Below are 15,869 nucleotides of genomic sequence, written 5' to 3'. Positions count from 1 at the left end.
AACCTGGGCCAACATCCTCTGGTCCCGTGACCAAATTTATTGTATTTGTTCTCTTCATGTACAAAATTAAAAACTTGAAAAGCTCAGCTCCAGTGTGAACTTGAGTCCCTCTGTTCACGGAGGCAGAAGTCTCAGCCTGGTTTTACCATATGGGGACACGGAGGGGTTGGGGGGGCGGTGTGGGCCATGGGGTTATGGTACTGGGGCAAGGGCCAGAGGAACAGAGCGAGAAAGGAGGGAGCAGCCACGAGCCACTGTCCCTGAGTTACAATTCACACTTTAAGAAGGCTCAGGCTGCAGTCAAGGCTCCTTGAAATTCTGGGGTGACCGGTGATTTCCCTGAGGAAGGAGGCAAAGGCCAAGTTGCCCTCAGACCAGTGAAGAGCCAGGGCCTGCCCCGGCCTTCTGTCTCACGGCCCAGCCAACAGCCCTCCTCATCTTCACAGTATGCTCTGGGTCCCACTCTGCAGGACTAGAGACCCTCCGGCAGAGGGTCCAGGGCTTTCCTTCATGGCCTGGCCAGGTAGAGGAGGACAGGGATGCCCCCTGGGAGAGTCAGAGGAAGAAGGCAATTCGGGAAGCCACCGTCTTGCAGCCATTGGAGGAAAAGAGCTGCTCGTCCTCGGGGAAGAAGGTGGTGCTGTCCAGCACGGCCTGGACCACCTCATCCCTGGGCTCCAGGCCCAGCTGGGCCAGCTCGTTGAGTACACAGTGCCTCACATGGTGCCGCTGGAGTGGCAGGAAGGGCACCAGGACGTCCAGGAGATGCTCTTCCATGATGCCCGAGCGCCAGAAGCCATCTGCAGGGCGGAGCCATGGGAAGAGGCTGTGCTTCACAGGGGTCAGCCAGGCCCCCGCCCACCCCTCAAGGGAAGGAAATGCAGGAAGGTTGCTGACCTGAATCCTCCCAGCCCTGCTTGGGGGCTGGGCTCGGGGGAGGCTGTCCCTCATCCCCAAGCGCCAAAGCCTGGGCTGGAAAATACTGGGTCGGTGAGTTGAGCATGTGACCTGGGAGAGCCTGGCCCACCCCCAGGGAGTCCAGCCCAGCCCTGGGTGTGATCTGGGAGTGAGACCCCAGTCTGGAAGCCCCTCTGGCATGGGGTCCTCAGCTGAACTCACGGTGCGGGTTGTCCAGCACAGCCTGGGAGATGACCGGCCCCAGCTCCTGCAGGCCAATCTCTTCACGTTCCCGGTGGCTGCGCCACGCCTCCAGCACCACCTGGTTGATCTGCTCGCCACCGGTGTTACTAAAACCATGGGGGACGCAGACAGTGAGGGCAGGATGTAGCTCTGGCTTCCCACATGCCTCCTCAGGGGACATGAACCAGGGGCCCAGCTCAGTGCCAGCAGGAGCCAAACTCACTCAAAACGCCCCAGGAACCGCTTTCCCTCTCCTGAGCTCATCCATAACCGCGACCCCGGAATTCTGTCCATCTGCGCCACGCACTTTACAGTTTCTATTAACAGTCCCTCACCTACTTTCCCTCACTCAGCCTCGAGGAGGACAGTAGGGCATTAAGATTGGCCCTGCTGTTCAGAAAAGGAGATGGGAGCTCAGAGAAGTGAAGTGATTTGCCTGAAGAAACACAGCTAGGACTCTCAGAGGTGGGACTGGTTCCCAGTCCTGTTTTTCCCAGGCCTGTGTCCTCTTGGCCACAAAAGAGGGAAAACTCTTAACCCAGCAGGAGTGCCACAAAAAAAATTAGGATGAAGAGACTGAACCCAGGCTTTGAGAATGTCAAAGGGGAGTTAAACACCTTGAATGACGGTGTCACCAGTGAGGGTACGGGGGACTTTGTGCGGGGAACCCAAATGGGCCCTGGGGGGGGACAGTATTCTGCTATGGGACCATGGGATCAGACTGGATAGCTGAGACCTCTGACAAGTGTTCCTGCACCAATGCCCACTGCAAAGTTGGCCCCACCTGATGAAGATGAAGATGGCTTTGCGATAGTTGGTCCCATAGACAACCCAGGAGGAGCCCAGGAAAGGTCGTAAGACTTCTATCAGGCCTGGGGCCAGCTTGTCCATCTCATCGAAGAGAAAGAGGGAGCGGCTGCAGACAGTGAGGTTCCCCTGCACCCAGCTCTTAAGATCCTTCTGTGGGAGAGAGGCGAGAGTATGAGGGGGCCTGGAGCTGCTTCCCCAACCCCAGATTCCTGCCCAAAACAAGAATTAACAGGGCTTCCCTGGCGGTTCAGTGGCTTAAGACTCAGTGTTCCCAATGCAGGGGGCCAGGTTCGATCCCTGGTCAGGGAACTAGATCCCACATGCCACAACTAAAGATCTCATGTGCTGCAACAAAGATCAAAGCTCATGCATGCTGCAGCTAAGACAGATGCAGCCAAATAACTGAAAATAAATATTAAAAAGCATTCATCTTTTCGGGAAGATATGGTCTCCCAAAGAGCACCAATCCCTTAATGAGGCTGATGGTGAAACTGTGGCCCAGAGAGGGGCAGAAAGTAAATCCAAGCTCACACAGCAAGTCAACAAGAGAACAGGGACACAGACCCAGGCCTCACACCTGCCTTGTCAGGGGGCTCCTTCCCTGACACCTCTTGCTTTCTAGAAAAGGGGAAGGCACCTTCCTGCTCCCTGACCTTCAAAACAGAGTGTGACAGCTGAGACAGATCACCCTGGAATGTGCCTTGCAATCAACAACAATAGTCGAAAGAGCTAATATTTCCTGAGTGCTTACTCAGCCTCAAAAGCCCCTACTCTAAGGTCTTTACAGAGAGAAGACAATGCAGGTTGTCTGGCAAAGGTAAGTGCTTGATAAATAACACCTGCGATTCTATAATCCCACGTCCCTCACAACAACCCTGGCACGAAGGTACTTTACTGGCCCCCAGGTATTAAATCAAGAACTCCCTGCCAGGTGATAGCACCCTCAGCTTTGTTTAGGATGGGTCCTGAAGGCTGAGGCTGTTAACTGGCTGTGTTGCCTGGAGCCAAGGGATTCCCCTCTCTGGGCTCAGGACTCACTCCCACCCTAGTGGAGTCACCCTACAGTGCCGGCAGAGGGTGGGCCAGGACACCACCCGCCTACCTTGTAGCGCTCCATGTGGCTGGGGTGGGGGAAGTGGATGACTGGGGAAAAGTGGTGCACGTGGGGGCTACGGAGGCCATCCCGGAAGAGGTAGTGTGCCAGCAGGGAGCTGACATAGGACTTGCCAGTGCCGGTCCAGCCATGCAGAGAGAGGACCAGCGGCTTCGTGGGGGCTGGATCCTGCAGGAAAGCTTTCAGCGCCTTCACCACCAGCGACCTGGCCAAGTGCTGGCCCGCCAGGTGCTGGGCCAGGTCACACTCCAGACCTAGGGCCACAAGAATAACAGTGTCGGAGATGAGGACACACGTCCGCAGCGGAACAGTTTCAGGCGGAAAGTCATGTCTGGGAATCTGGGTTCTGGGACCAAGGGAGTGAGGCCCTTGGCGGGGCGGGGGTGGCGGTGGGGAGGGGGGGTGGCGGGTGTCCTCTGCCTCAGGCTGACTCAGCTCTGCAGCCCCCCCACCAGGTGGCCCTCTGGATCGCAGCTCAGCCCTAAATGGTTGCCAGCTGTCAAGAGGGTCGGCCCCAGACTCCTGCCCACCTTCAAGGCAGGCTTCTCCCCTGATGGGCCAGTCCAGTGCGGAGGTCTAAACTACCCACCCTCGACCACCACCCAGGGTTCTGCTGTCAAAGGCATCTCTCCATCCTGACTTCCAAACAGGCATCCCTAAACCCTCGCCCCAACTCCTGTGCCCCAGGCTCTCAGGGTCCCTCAACGCCGGGCCCACTTCCAGCTCGGGCCGTCTGGAAGTCTCGTGGGGTCTGCCCTTGGGTCTACTCTCCACGTGTGGCCCCGGCACAACCCCGGGATCTAAGGTCTCCCCTAGTCCGCCCGGCTCTCCGGTCTAGGCTCCTTACCCTGCAAGTCGGGCCGGAAGTCACATTCGCAGAATGAGCCGAAGTTGCAGCGCAGCGAAGTCAGATCCCAGGAGGCGGCCGCGGCCGAGACTAGCCAGATCAGCCCGAGGAGCGAGCCCCAGGGCCGGCAGCTGCGCGTCGCAGCCGCCATCCGGGTGAGGCCGAAGCTGGGTCTGGAGCCGCCAACCGCTTCTGCCGAGAACTACGACTCCCGACGTGCATCGTTCCGCGGCGGCCACCTCCTGCGGCCTACAACTCCCAGCTCCCTTCGCTCCCGTCTCCAAAGCCCTCCCCGTGGTCCCCCCGGTAGGCTTTGCAAGGCGGCCTCCAGGGGGAGCCCGCGAACCGTCCAATCCGGGACTGCGCACTGCGTTTCCATGGCCACGGTTACTGAGGGACCATCACAGCCCCGAAAGAATAATAAATGACGGATTATGACTACCAAGGGTGACGTAACAACTGTAGCAAAAACTTGTGCAGTACCTTGTAAAGCGCCTTTTCTGTGCTCTCCCCACCCCTCGCCTTTTTATATGAGAAAAGAGCGCTAATAGCTTTTGGTGAGTACCTATTATGTGCCTTTAACATATGGTGCCTTGTATATCTTGGGCTTCCCAGGTGGGGCCAGTGGTAAAGAACCCGCCTGCCAATGCAGGAGAGGTAAGAAAAGCAAGTTCGATCTCTGGGTCGGGAAGATCCCCTGGAGGAGGGCATGGCAACCCACTCCAGTATTCTTGCCTGGAGAATCCCATAGAAGGAGGTGCCTGGTGGGCTACAGTCCATGGTGTCACAAAGAGTTGGACACGACTGAGAGACTTAGCACAAATGCATGCCCCTTGTATATCTTATGATAACAGTACCTCTCATCAGAGGGATGGCGATACTTCCATGAAGTACAGGCACATGAAGTGTTTTGGCTCACAGAGTAATCAATAAATGATTATTGAAAATCCATTATGGAACTTCCCTGATAGTCCAGTGGTTAAGACTCCGTGCTTCCACTGCACGGAGCACAGTTTTGATCCCTAGCAGGGGAAATAGGATCTCACATAACCCTCGGGCATGGCCAAAAATATATATATTTATCCATTACATATGAAACATGGCAGCCCCTTACCTAGCAGCTACTATGCGCTAAGTGCTTTAACAATAGCCCAAAGGGATCAGTTCTGTTATTGACCCAATTTTATTGAAGAGGAAATCTGGGCCCAGGAGGTTAAGCCCCTTATTCAAGGCCAGTCAACTAGTGAACTGAACCCAAGTCTGGCTGCTGCCTAAGTTCTAATGCAGTATGTTATCCAGCCTCTCTTGGTTTCATTCCACTCCCAGAGAAAGGCAATGCCAAAGAATGCTCAAACTACCGCACAATTGCACTCATCTCACATGCTAGTAAAGTAATGCTCAAAATTCTCCAAGCCAGGCTTCAGCAATACATGAACCATGAACTTCCAGATGTTCAAGCTGGTTTTAGATCAAATTGCCAACACCCACTGGATCATCAAAAGAGCAAGAGAGTTCCAGAAAAACAGCTATTTCTGTTTTATTGACTATGCCAAAGCCTTTGACTGTGTGGATCACAATAAACTGGAAAATTCTGAAAGAGATGGGAATACCAGACCACCTGACCTGCCTTTTGAGACACCTGTATGCAGGTCAGGAAGCAATAGTTAGAACTGGACATGGAACAACACACTGGTTCTAAATAGGAAAAGGAGTATGTCAAGGTTGTATATTGTCACCCTGCTTATTTAACTTATATGCAGAGTACATCATGAGAAACGCTGGGCTGGAAGAAGCACAAGCTGGAATCAAGATTGCTGGGAGAAATATCAATAACCTCAGATATGCAGATGACACCACCCTTATGGCAGAAAGTGAAGAGGAACTCAAAAGCCTCTTGATGAAAGTGAAAGAGGAGAGTGAAAAAGTTGGCTTAAAGCTCAACATTCAGAAAACAAAGATCATGGCATCTGGTCCCATCATTTCATGGCAAATACATGGGGAAACAGTAGCTGACTTTATATTTCTAGACTCCAAAATCATTGCCTATGGTGAATCCAGCCATGAAATTAAAAGACGCTTACTTCTTGGAAGGAAACTTATGACCAACCTAGATAGTATATTCAAAAGCAGAGACATTACTTTGCCAACAAAGGTCCATCTAGTCAAGGCTATGGTTTTTCCAGTGGTCATGTATGGATGTGGGAGTTGGACTGTGAAGAAAGCTGAGTGCCGAAGAATTGATGCCTTTGAACTGTGGTGTTGGAGAAGACTCTTCAGAGTCCCATGGATTGCAAGGAGATCCAATCAGTCCATCCTAAAGGAGATCAGTCCTGGGTGTTCATTGGAGGGACTGATGCTGAAGCTGAAACTCCAATACTTTGGCCACCTGATGCGGAGAGCTGACTCATTTGAGAAGACCTTAATGCTGGGAAAGATTGAGGGCAGGAGGAGAAGGGGATGACAGAGGATGAGACGGTTGGATGGCATCACCAACACAATGGACATGGGTTTCGGTAGACTCCGGGAGTTGGTGATGGATGGGGAGGCCTGGCGTGCTGCGGTTCATGGCATCGCAAAGAGTTGGACACGGCTGAGTGACTGAACTGAACTGAACTGAACTTGGTCAAAGTTTCATGAAGCAAAGGGCCCCAGACATTTCAAATTCAGTGACCAGGCTCCCCAGGCCTCCAACCTACTGTGGGGTGGTGATGCACACTGCCCTCCTCCTCTGCCCATGGAATCAAGACAACTGCCTTCTAGGCCCTCCTCAAAGATTCCTGCCCCACCCACCTCACATGCACACACACACACACACACACACACACTTTTGGGGCCATATTCCAAAACTTGAAAAGAAGTGAGTAGTTCCCACTGTTGAGAAAAAGCAAGAACTTCCAGTCAGGATGCCCCCATTCCAGCCTTCCTCATTCTGCTGCCATGACTCAGGGAAAGTCCCTTCTCCCTCCAGTTCTGTTTTCCTGAAGGAAGCTGGAATCTTAGATTTCATAAAGCCCTTCCATCCCCAAACATCTGGGATGCTGGACTGTACATTCGGGTTCTGGAGGCAGGGAATGGGGAAGGAACTGGCACAGGTCAGCAGTTCTCCTACGGGTGGGAATTAGCTATTTATCCCCCTTCTGGCCTGTGAGGAATGGTGATACAGGCACACGGAGTGTTTCGGCTCTCAAAGTAATTGATAAATGATCACTGAAAACCCATTATGGAACTTCCCTGGTGGTCCAAGTGGTTAAGACTCTAGGACAGGGATTGGGTGTTGGTATTGGCTGTAACTCTGGGTCCTGGTACAATCTAGAAATGTGTCAAGTGCAAAATGAGTATTTGTTGAATGAATTGTTTCCACCTTTCACCTGAGAAAAGACACTTCCACCCCAAAGCCCCCTGAGAGACAGAAAAAAAAAAAGAGTCATAAAAGTTTATTATATGAAAGAAAGAACATGGTTTCTATACATATATTTACAGAACAGATGGATGTATTTACAGCCAGAGGGAGGCCTTGGTGTCAGGCTTGAATTGTGGGCGGGGGGGCGGGGGGGAGTAAAGGGAACAGATGCCCAGAGAAGAGTGAGGAGGTATAAGAAGCCTCCTGTGGCTCAAGCACAGGGCACCCTCAGCAGGAAGGGGAGAAGCAGAAACTTGAGGGAGAAACGGGGGTTCCAGTTCTTCCTGAAGGGAAGCCTGGTGAGTGTGGAGCAGGTAGGACGGAGCCCAGAGTCTGTGTAGACCCTGGAGGTGCACAGGAGATCCTGGAGTTGAACCTGGAATATTCTCAGGCTGGTCACAGTGTCCCTGGGGTGCTCTGGGGCAAGGTGTGTGCCCTTCTGTTCCCATTGCTGCCCGTAGCTGCAGAGGGGAAGGGTCCATGGGGGTCACAGCTCGCTGGAGCGGATGGCAGGCTCCAGTTTGTGGGAGAGGGCAGTGAGGACCTTGTCGAACTTCTCATAGCGTCGGGCCTGGCTGCTGCTGGCGCCCTGGCTGCCCCATAGGAGGCGCATCTGGAACTCCGTGCTGAATACCTCGAGGAGCTCCGGCCGGGCCTGGAAACCTGTAGGAAGAGGTACGGGGTCAGGTGACCACCATCCAGCTAGGGAAGCTGGGGCTCCTACTCGGAGCCACCACATCCCTCAGGGCCCCATTCCAAGGGACCTCCCCCGACCTCTGCCAGGGATCCCACAAGGTTTGTGGATGAACACAACCAAGCAGTTTAACACCTGGTCTTTGTCCTACTGTTCCTTGATAGTTCAGTTGGTAAAGAATCCACCTGCAATGCAGGAGACCTGGGTTTGATCCCTGAGTTGGGAAGATCCGCTGGAGAAGGGATAGGCTACCTACTCCAGTATTTTGGCCTAGAGAATTCCATGGACTATATAGTCCATGGGGTCGCAAAGAGTCGGACACAACTGAGCGACTTTCACTTTTCACTTTCAATAATTAAAAAAAATATATTTCTTAATTGCGGCAAGTGGGTTCTTTCCCTGCATCACACGGGCTCAGTAGTTGTGGTTCACGGGTTTAGTTGCCCTGAGGGATGTGGGATCTTAGTTCCCCGACCAGGGATTGAACCCGCATCCCCCGCATTGGAAGGCGGATTATTAACCATTGGACCACCAGGGAAGTCCCTGCAATATAAAATTTTTAATGATTAGAGGGACTTCCCTGGTGATCCAGTGGCTAAGATTGGTAAATGCAGGGGGCCTGGGTTCAATCCTTGGTCAGGGAACTAGATCCCACATGGCACAACTAGAAGATTCCAAATGCTGCGACTAAACACGCCACAACCTACAGTGCAGATGGAAGATCCTGTGTGCCTCGACTAAGACCTGGTGTGGCCAAATAAATAAATATATATAAATAAATATTAAAAAACAATAAAATAACCAGAAGATAAAATATCACTGCTAACTTGGGGTAAGATACTGGGTGATTCTTTTCTTTTCTGTATTTTTCTGTAAGCTCCAAAATTTGTCATAAGAAATATATACACATTCTGTAAGTAAATGTAAACAAATTTTTGTTTTGTTTTGTTCTTTCTGAGGAAAGACAGGAAAGACGTATACCAAAACGACATTTACCAATCATCAGCTAATTGTTGGGGATTTGTTTTATCTGGGTTTTGTTCAGCTGTTATTTCCAGTTTGTCTACAGTGAACTTTTGTGACTTAAATATTGCCTAAAGAAGTAAAAGGTAGCTTGTCTGAAGCCATTATCTCTGTTTCTTCCATGAGAAGGCATTTTGTTTTCTGATTAAACTGAGAGCTCCTTGAAGACAGGGTGAGTCTGCCTCAGACCCAGGGTCCCAGGCCAAGTGCTTTGTAAACAACCTTGTAAAGTGGGCTTGTCAGGATGCCCACTTCACAGATGAGAAAGCTGAGGCTCAGAGAAGCAAAGATACACAGCTACTGTGCTCTCTGAATCATCTCTGTGTCCCCCAAGCTGACCTGGTGCCTGCCACTAACAATTACTTGTCAAACTGCTGAATGAGTGAAGAAAAGGGGTGAGAAAAAGAAGTCAGGGAGGGGTGGGATGAATTGAGAAAGTAACTGACACATGTACATGATCATATGTGAAACAGAGAGCTAGTGGGAAGTTGTATAGCGCAGGGAGCTCAACCAGTGCTCCGCGACAGCCTGGAGAGGCGGGATGGGATGGGGAGGGAGGTTCAAGAGGCAGGGGACGTATGTATACTTATGGCTGATTCATGTTGTTGTAAGGCAGAAACCAATACAACACTGTAAAGCAATTATCCTACAAATTAAAAAAAGAAGAAGTCAAGGAGACGGGGCAGCAAAGAGGGGTGGGCAAATCTGAAGGGATGTTTGGAGGAGAAGGGAGAGCCAGTTATGCAGAGGGAGGCCCAGGCTGCACCATCAGCGGTGGCTTGCCCCCCAGATGCAACCAGTGACTCACCCTGCAGCTTGACTTCGGCATTGGTGTGATACAGGCCGCCATGTTGTGCCACCATGCGGGCGGCCTCCAGGTGGGCCAGCACCACCTCCACGCCATGCTCCGTGCTGCCCCAGGGCTCAGGGCCCTCGGCGGGGGCCGTGTCACATTCCAGCAGAGTGATGAGCGGCAGGATGTGAGGAAACGTGGTGTTGCTCAGCGGGGGGCCTTCTGCAGGGAGGGAGGCATGGCGTTTAGAGTTCTCAGAGGAACCCACCGTCCACCAAGGTCCAGAAACCAAGGATGTGTTAGGGGAAGGGCCCTGCCTGAGGTCCCAGAGAGAGCCCCCAGGATTGTGACTCATGAGACAAACGCCCCCCTTTGGATTCCTCCAGCTGAACCCACTGCACCTTGGCCCAGCCCCGAGGCTGAGGCTGGACCTGGACATAGCACACACATTTGCCAGGTGCAGAAAGTGAGCGTAAGAATGGCCTGCACAGAGCTCAGTCAAGCCCTCAACATCCTACCTACTGGGAGAGTCTGGGCAGCCCAGAGAGGGCTGGAACCCGTCCGAGGTCACACAGCAAGATGGGGGAGGTACCTTTGCCCTCATTGAGGCTCTTGAGGAATGGCTTGAGAGTCTTCTCATAGAGGATGGCACCCTCTGTGTGTCGCTGCCGCAGGGTCACCCATGTCTGTTCCAGCCGGGCAATCTAGGGAGATCAGACTATGAGCGAATAGCCAGGGAAGAGGCCAGTATGCTGAGCCAACACCCAGATGTAGGATAATAATTATTAGTATAATCACCATTCAGGTCTCAGGGACAGGGCTGATGGCTTTTCACAGGTCTCCCATGAAGTCCTTGCAACAACCCATTTTACATATGAGGGAACTAAGGCTCAGAGAGGACAATAAAGGCACTCCCCTCATGAGATTGCTTTAAGGAATCAGTGTTTCTAAGTACTCAATGTACTTTGTGCATAGTCAGTGCTTGCTAAACGCTAGCCACTTTATTCTTTCAACTCATATAATGTTCCTCAGTCATTTTACAGGTGGAGAAACGGAGAGCAGGGAAAGGGAAAGACTTTATTTAGAAGCAGGTCAGCACCTAAAGGACTCAGTTCTCCCAGTTACTCTGTCACCAATGCTGCCTAAAAGGTCCTCAAGTTCTTCCTGATTCAATAGACAGCCGTCCCAAAGGGACAAATATCAGGGCTCCTCGCAACAGAGACTAGCTTATGTCCAGTGCTACGTGGGCCCCTCAGTACCTGGGCCATATCCAGGGCACCCATGACCGCAGCAAAGCTGAACATGTTGCCCATGGTCCCTCGAAGCTCGGCTGCCAGCTGGATGGTCTTGTGCAGGAGCGCTGCCCGCTCCTCAGCAGAGCCTGTGCAGCCCAGGATGTCCACGGCCAGCATGATGGACATGGTGTGGAACCTGTTGGAGCGGTCGGGTCAGAGGGGCGGGGCTAGGGATCTAGGGTTGGGGTCCCTGTGGTTGGGCACCGAGGGGCGGAGGATAGAGCCAGAAGTGAGAGGTTGTAACCGGTCACTGAGATTAGGGGGCGCGGCCAGAGTGTGGGCGGGGGTAAAGCAAAGTTAAGGGGTTCTGATTGGTCAGTATAAGTCAGGGGCGGGAACAGAGACCCTTGAGCGCCAGGCTGAGGACCGTGTGACCGATCAGTGGAAATCATCGGAAATCATCCGACAGAGCTGTTCTAAGAAAAGAAAGAAGAGAAGCCGGAGCTGATGAGCGGGCCAAGGCTCACAGATTGTGGTCGGTCAAGAGGATACAGAAAGTGAATTCGGAGATAAAGGACTCAGTCTTTGGGAAACCAGGATTACTTGGAACTGGATAAAGAAAGCTGAGCACTCAAGAATTGAACTGTGGTGTTGGAGTCCCTTGGACTACAAGGAGATCCAACCAGTCCATCCTCAAGGAGATCAGTCCTGAATTTTCATTGGAAGAACTGACGCTGAAGCTGAAACTCCAATACTTTGGCCACCTGATGCGAAGAACTGACTCATTTGAAAAGACCCTGATGCTGGGAAAGACTGAAGGCGGGAGGGGAGGGGGACGACAGAGGATGAGATGGTTGGATGGCATCACCGACTCAATGGATATGAGTTTGAGTACACTCCAGGAGTTGGTGATGGATGGGGAGGCCTGGCGTGCTGCAGTCCACCGGGGGGTTGCAAAAGCGTGAACTGACTGAATGAACTGGATATCAGGAGCAATTGGTCACTGGGATAGGGGGCGTGGCTATGATCTGGGGTGAGAGACTGTGATTGGCCAACAGGCCACAGTAAAGAGCAGCGAGGTAGTCCAGGGGGTTGGTTCCCGGTGAGTCCCGTGTGCACGCGCTTACCTTTCCAGCAGGTCTAGTCGTAGCTGCCGGCCATGGGGGAGAGTGAGCAGCTCCATGCCCCAGCGGACTCCCATTAGGGTCTGCATCTCCTTGGTAACGCCCAGTATCCTAGCAACCTACAAGGACGCCCAGAGGGCTGATTAATTTCCTGTCAGGGCTGGCCTAAGACATCTGGGAGTCAGAGAGCTTTATCTAGCAGGGCAGCCTGGCTGGGAAGCCGGCTCTGAATTCCAGGTTTATGACTAACCCTCTGATATGGAGCAAATGAGTTTCACTCTCCCCATCTATGAAACGCAGGATAAATGGGAAAATGCCCAATGGGGTCTGACATGTGCCAGAGGTGCCCAGGACACTCTTATTCCAGAAGAAATAAGGTCCAGGGAGGGAAAGGGATTGTCCTAGGTCACACACTGGACCTAGAACTCAGGGCTTCTTCCTTCATGCCTTCATGCCTTCATGCACTCTTCACAGCGCCGCATCTCAGCACTGTTTCTTTTCTTCCTTCTTGAGCTCAGAGACAAGTGTGACCAAATAATCAGTGTTCCCCTCCCTAATACACACACACACACACACACCAAACTTCAGAGGGAGAAACTGAGGCGTAGATCAAGTTAGGATCCTTAGATGGGCAGGATTCATTCAAAGCAAAGGCCCAGGCATTAACAATTTATGGACCTAGACAATGAGTTTTGTCTACTAGGTGGGTGGGGGTGGGGAGTCCGGCCTCTTATAGTCCCTGGACCGGCCAGACCGACTCTCACCGAGCTCAAAAAGTGTCCTAGGGAGCCAGACACCACTAGTTTTCAGGACTCCTCAGTTCCAATGCCAAACTGACATCTGGAGGAAGCAAGAATATCTCCGCTTTTGCTTTTTTTTTTTTTCAAGGGGAAAATGGGAGCCCAGAGAGGTAGTGATTAGTCAGAGTCACACAGCGAGTAAAGGGCAGCCGTGAAGTCAGGATCCAGGACCAGTCGCTCTACTTCGGGATGTGGGGGCCAACTCCTCACCACCCTGACCCCTGTCCCAAAGCCAAAGGACAGAGGTATACCCCTGCCCCAGTGAGCACCCAGCACCTACCAGGCAGTCAACCTTGGTGACGTGCCGGGCCAGTGTTCGGGCATCGACCTCTGCCAGCAGCTCCTTGACCTTACGCAGGAGGCCCACCTCCAGTGGCCGGTTATCCTTGGGGATCAACAGCGACTGGAAGGTAGCCGGGTTAAAGGAAGAGGTGGCTTCCACAACAGGGACTGTGAAGGTTCTGCCCCAGTCCCCTTCGGGGGCCCCATTTTCTGACAGTTCCTTAAGCTTTTCCCCATAGCTTCTGGCCTGGCGGCTGGAGGCTTCAGCTGCCGCCCACTCTCGGCTGCCACGGACAGGAGGCTGGAGCTGGCAGTAATGGCCAGAGTCCGGGTCACTGTAGCTGCTGAGCGATGGTGATGGGGAGGCCTTGGAGAGGGTGTGGGAGGGGCTGGAGTAAGGGCCCTTGTCCGACTCCCCGTGGGGCTTTGGGGCACTTCCGGGACACAGCTGGGGTTCGCTGGAGCGGCGCGTGACAGGGGAGGCGGGCAGCGCTGTGGCGGAGGGGGCGGCAGGGGCGGCGTGGACACGGGTCACTGCAGGGAAATAAAGACAGACAACTAGTTACCATGACTCCCTAGCCAGTGTGGTTCCCCCACCGCCTTCCCAGAGGACAAGCTCCACCCATCCTACAGGGCTGATATCCCACCTCCCTGCACCCAGGCCAGGCCCAGCTGACACTGGCACATTGACCAGCCCTCAGTGATATTCTCAAATTCCCTGGACCCCGGGGGGTCAGACTTTCTTACCCTAAGGCTGCTGCAGCCTTGGGGAACCACTGAGCTACTTGAAGGAGCTTTCTGTGATTCAGAGAAGCTAAGCACTTGCTGGAGTTCACTGTGTGGAATCATTTCTCGATGAATTAATAATAAGGATTTATTGAGGACATGTGTTCTGGGAGCTGGTGACATGCTGGAGCTACACCGGTCAAAACAGTAAAACCATCATCCAAAATTAGAGGTGATGTTTATTGAGTTCTAACTGCCTGCGAGATCCTTCTCCGCCCCTTAATCTGTTTAACCCTCTCAACAACCTGTGCATGAGTACTTTTATGATCCTCATTCTACAGATGAGAAAAGTGAAACTCAGAGAAGCCACCTGACCTGCCTAAGGTCACCCAACCGGCAAAGGATAGAGCTGGGATTCAAAACCAGGTGTCGAATCCTCACTCCTGGGTACTTCCCTGTGCCACATTGCTTAGAAGTTGTCCAATAAATAATTTGTGGCACAGCATCTTAACATTTACACTCAGGGGTGTTGTTTGGAAGGCAAGTTGGCAGTTACGACAAGCTGGTGGGCCCATGGTTAGAGAAGAATTGGTGACAACCCACATGGACAGCTACATGGCAACAGGGCATTTCCCAGCAAAGGTTCCCCTGGGCTGCCCCTCTGCACGCTTTGCCTGCCATGTGGACAATATGTGGTATGGCCTGTTGAAAACATTATTTTTTTTTCTTCCAGAAATGAACATGTTTCATTCAGTAGTGGCATGTTTCTACAGTAGAAATAATCTTCGTATTTAAAAAAAGTGTACAGTGCTCTCTGCTTTCTGCTCAATTTTGCTGTGAATGTAGAACTTCTCTGAAAAGATCTATTTAAAAGAAAAAATAAATAAGTAAAGCAAGCCTTGACCAGTCCAGTTGAATCCCACCATTTGGAATCAGGGATACATTAAATCCCAGGCAATACAGGGCCTGGTCAAGTGGCTCCTCACTTGTTACCAGACTCAGTAACATTCAAGAGAATGCATGGAAACCACATCCACAGTGCCTGGTATCCAACAGGGACTCAATGAATTGTTGCAGAATGAACCAGCCATGGCTATGTTTTGCATGTCAACATGGATCGTTTTAGTATCCACTGTTGCAGGGCATGTCTCTCAGATAAGAGGAAGAAGCACACAGGATCAAACACTGTAATGGAAATCGTCAGACAGTGCACATGTGGGCACACGAGGCCACTCCCACCAGACCCCCCCATGTGCCCGCCTCCACTGGCCATACCGGTACTATAGGCAGGGGAGCTGGGGCTCTCGGAGATAGGGGACATGGGCGAGTGCAGGTCTTGGATCTGGTCCATGCTGAGTGCACAGTTGCGGATGGATTCCCGAGGGTGGGGCAGTGATGTGCTGTGGAGCAGACACCTTCATGAGCAAGGAGCCCAGAGGCCAGGGTCCTCAGCTAGCATTAGGACCCCCACCTCTGCCTCCATCCTAGATCTGCTGAACTTCAGAGGCAGAAAAGGCTTAGAAATGATCACATCCAACCTCCCACCTGGCAGGTACAAAAATTGAAGCCCAGAGGAGGAAGGACTTGTTCAGTCTACAACCTGTACAACTGTTCTCTTCCCTGGGAACCTTGCCCCCAACTTGGAGAATGGTCTGGGGAGAGAGGTTAGCAAGAAAGATGGCCAGGCCAAGGGAGCCAAACTCACCATCCTGGTCTCTCCTCACTGATCCTACACTATTACTCAGGATGCCTTGGGCACACATGGCTTATAGATCCTGGCACTGTTTTATCACTGGTTCCAAACCACAGGCCAAGTGGTTACTCCCCACAGGGTATCCAACCAGCAGTTCCTTGGCTGACAGCACGCAGTCCAGGCCCAGG

General features: G+C 52.4%; 2 protein-coding genes across 4 annotated transcripts in view; both read right to left on the bottom strand.

The window, feature by feature from the left end:
* Positions 1–70: 70 nt before the first annotated feature.
* Positions 71–4,078, bottom strand: TOR2A (torsin family 2 member A). 2 transcript variants are annotated; one of them, XM_068980227.1, is made up of 5 exons: positions 3,912–4,078; positions 3,053–3,318; positions 1,925–2,100; positions 1,120–1,247; positions 71–800 (listed from the first exon to the last, which is right to left on the bottom strand). In XM_068980227.1, the coding sequence occupies exons 1-5, from the start codon at positions 4,060–4,062 to the stop codon at positions 556–558; spliced, it is 966 nt and encodes a 321-aa protein (XP_068836328.1). In that variant the 5' UTR covers positions 4,063–4,078; the 3' UTR covers positions 71–555. The 2 variants fall into 2 exon arrangements, with proteins under 2 accessions (XP_068836328.1, XP_068836337.1); XM_068980236.1 differs by lacking the exon at positions 1,120–1,247.
* A 3,328-nt stretch (positions 4,079–7,406) lies between these two features.
* SH2D3C (SH2 domain containing 3C) overlaps positions 7,407–15,869 on the bottom strand; it is a 32,363-nt gene continuing 23,900 nt past the window's right edge. For both annotated transcript variants that reach the window (XM_068990393.1, XM_068990474.1), the window contains 7 exons: positions 15,264–15,388; positions 13,261–13,796; positions 12,184–12,299; positions 11,081–11,252; positions 10,414–10,525; positions 9,837–10,043; positions 7,407–7,974 (listed from right to left, as the gene is read on the bottom strand). In XM_068990393.1, coding sequence (XP_068846494.1) covers positions 7,799–7,974; positions 9,837–10,043; positions 10,414–10,525; positions 11,081–11,252; positions 12,184–12,299; positions 13,261–13,796; positions 15,264–15,388 — 1,444 coding nt within the window. In that variant the 3' untranslated portion in view covers positions 7,407–7,798. The remainder of the gene's footprint in view (positions 7,975–9,836; positions 10,044–10,413; positions 10,526–11,080; positions 11,253–12,183; positions 12,300–13,260; positions 13,797–15,263; positions 15,389–15,869) is intronic.

This window comes from Capricornis sumatraensis, chromosome 1, assembly GCF_032405125.1.
Source record: "Capricornis sumatraensis isolate serow.1 chromosome 1, serow.2, whole genome shotgun sequence".
Classification (NCBI taxonomy): domain Eukaryota; kingdom Metazoa; phylum Chordata; class Mammalia; order Artiodactyla; family Bovidae; genus Capricornis; species Capricornis sumatraensis.
Note: the sequence above shows the minus strand (reverse complement) of the source record. Positions and strands in the feature narration are given on the sequence as shown.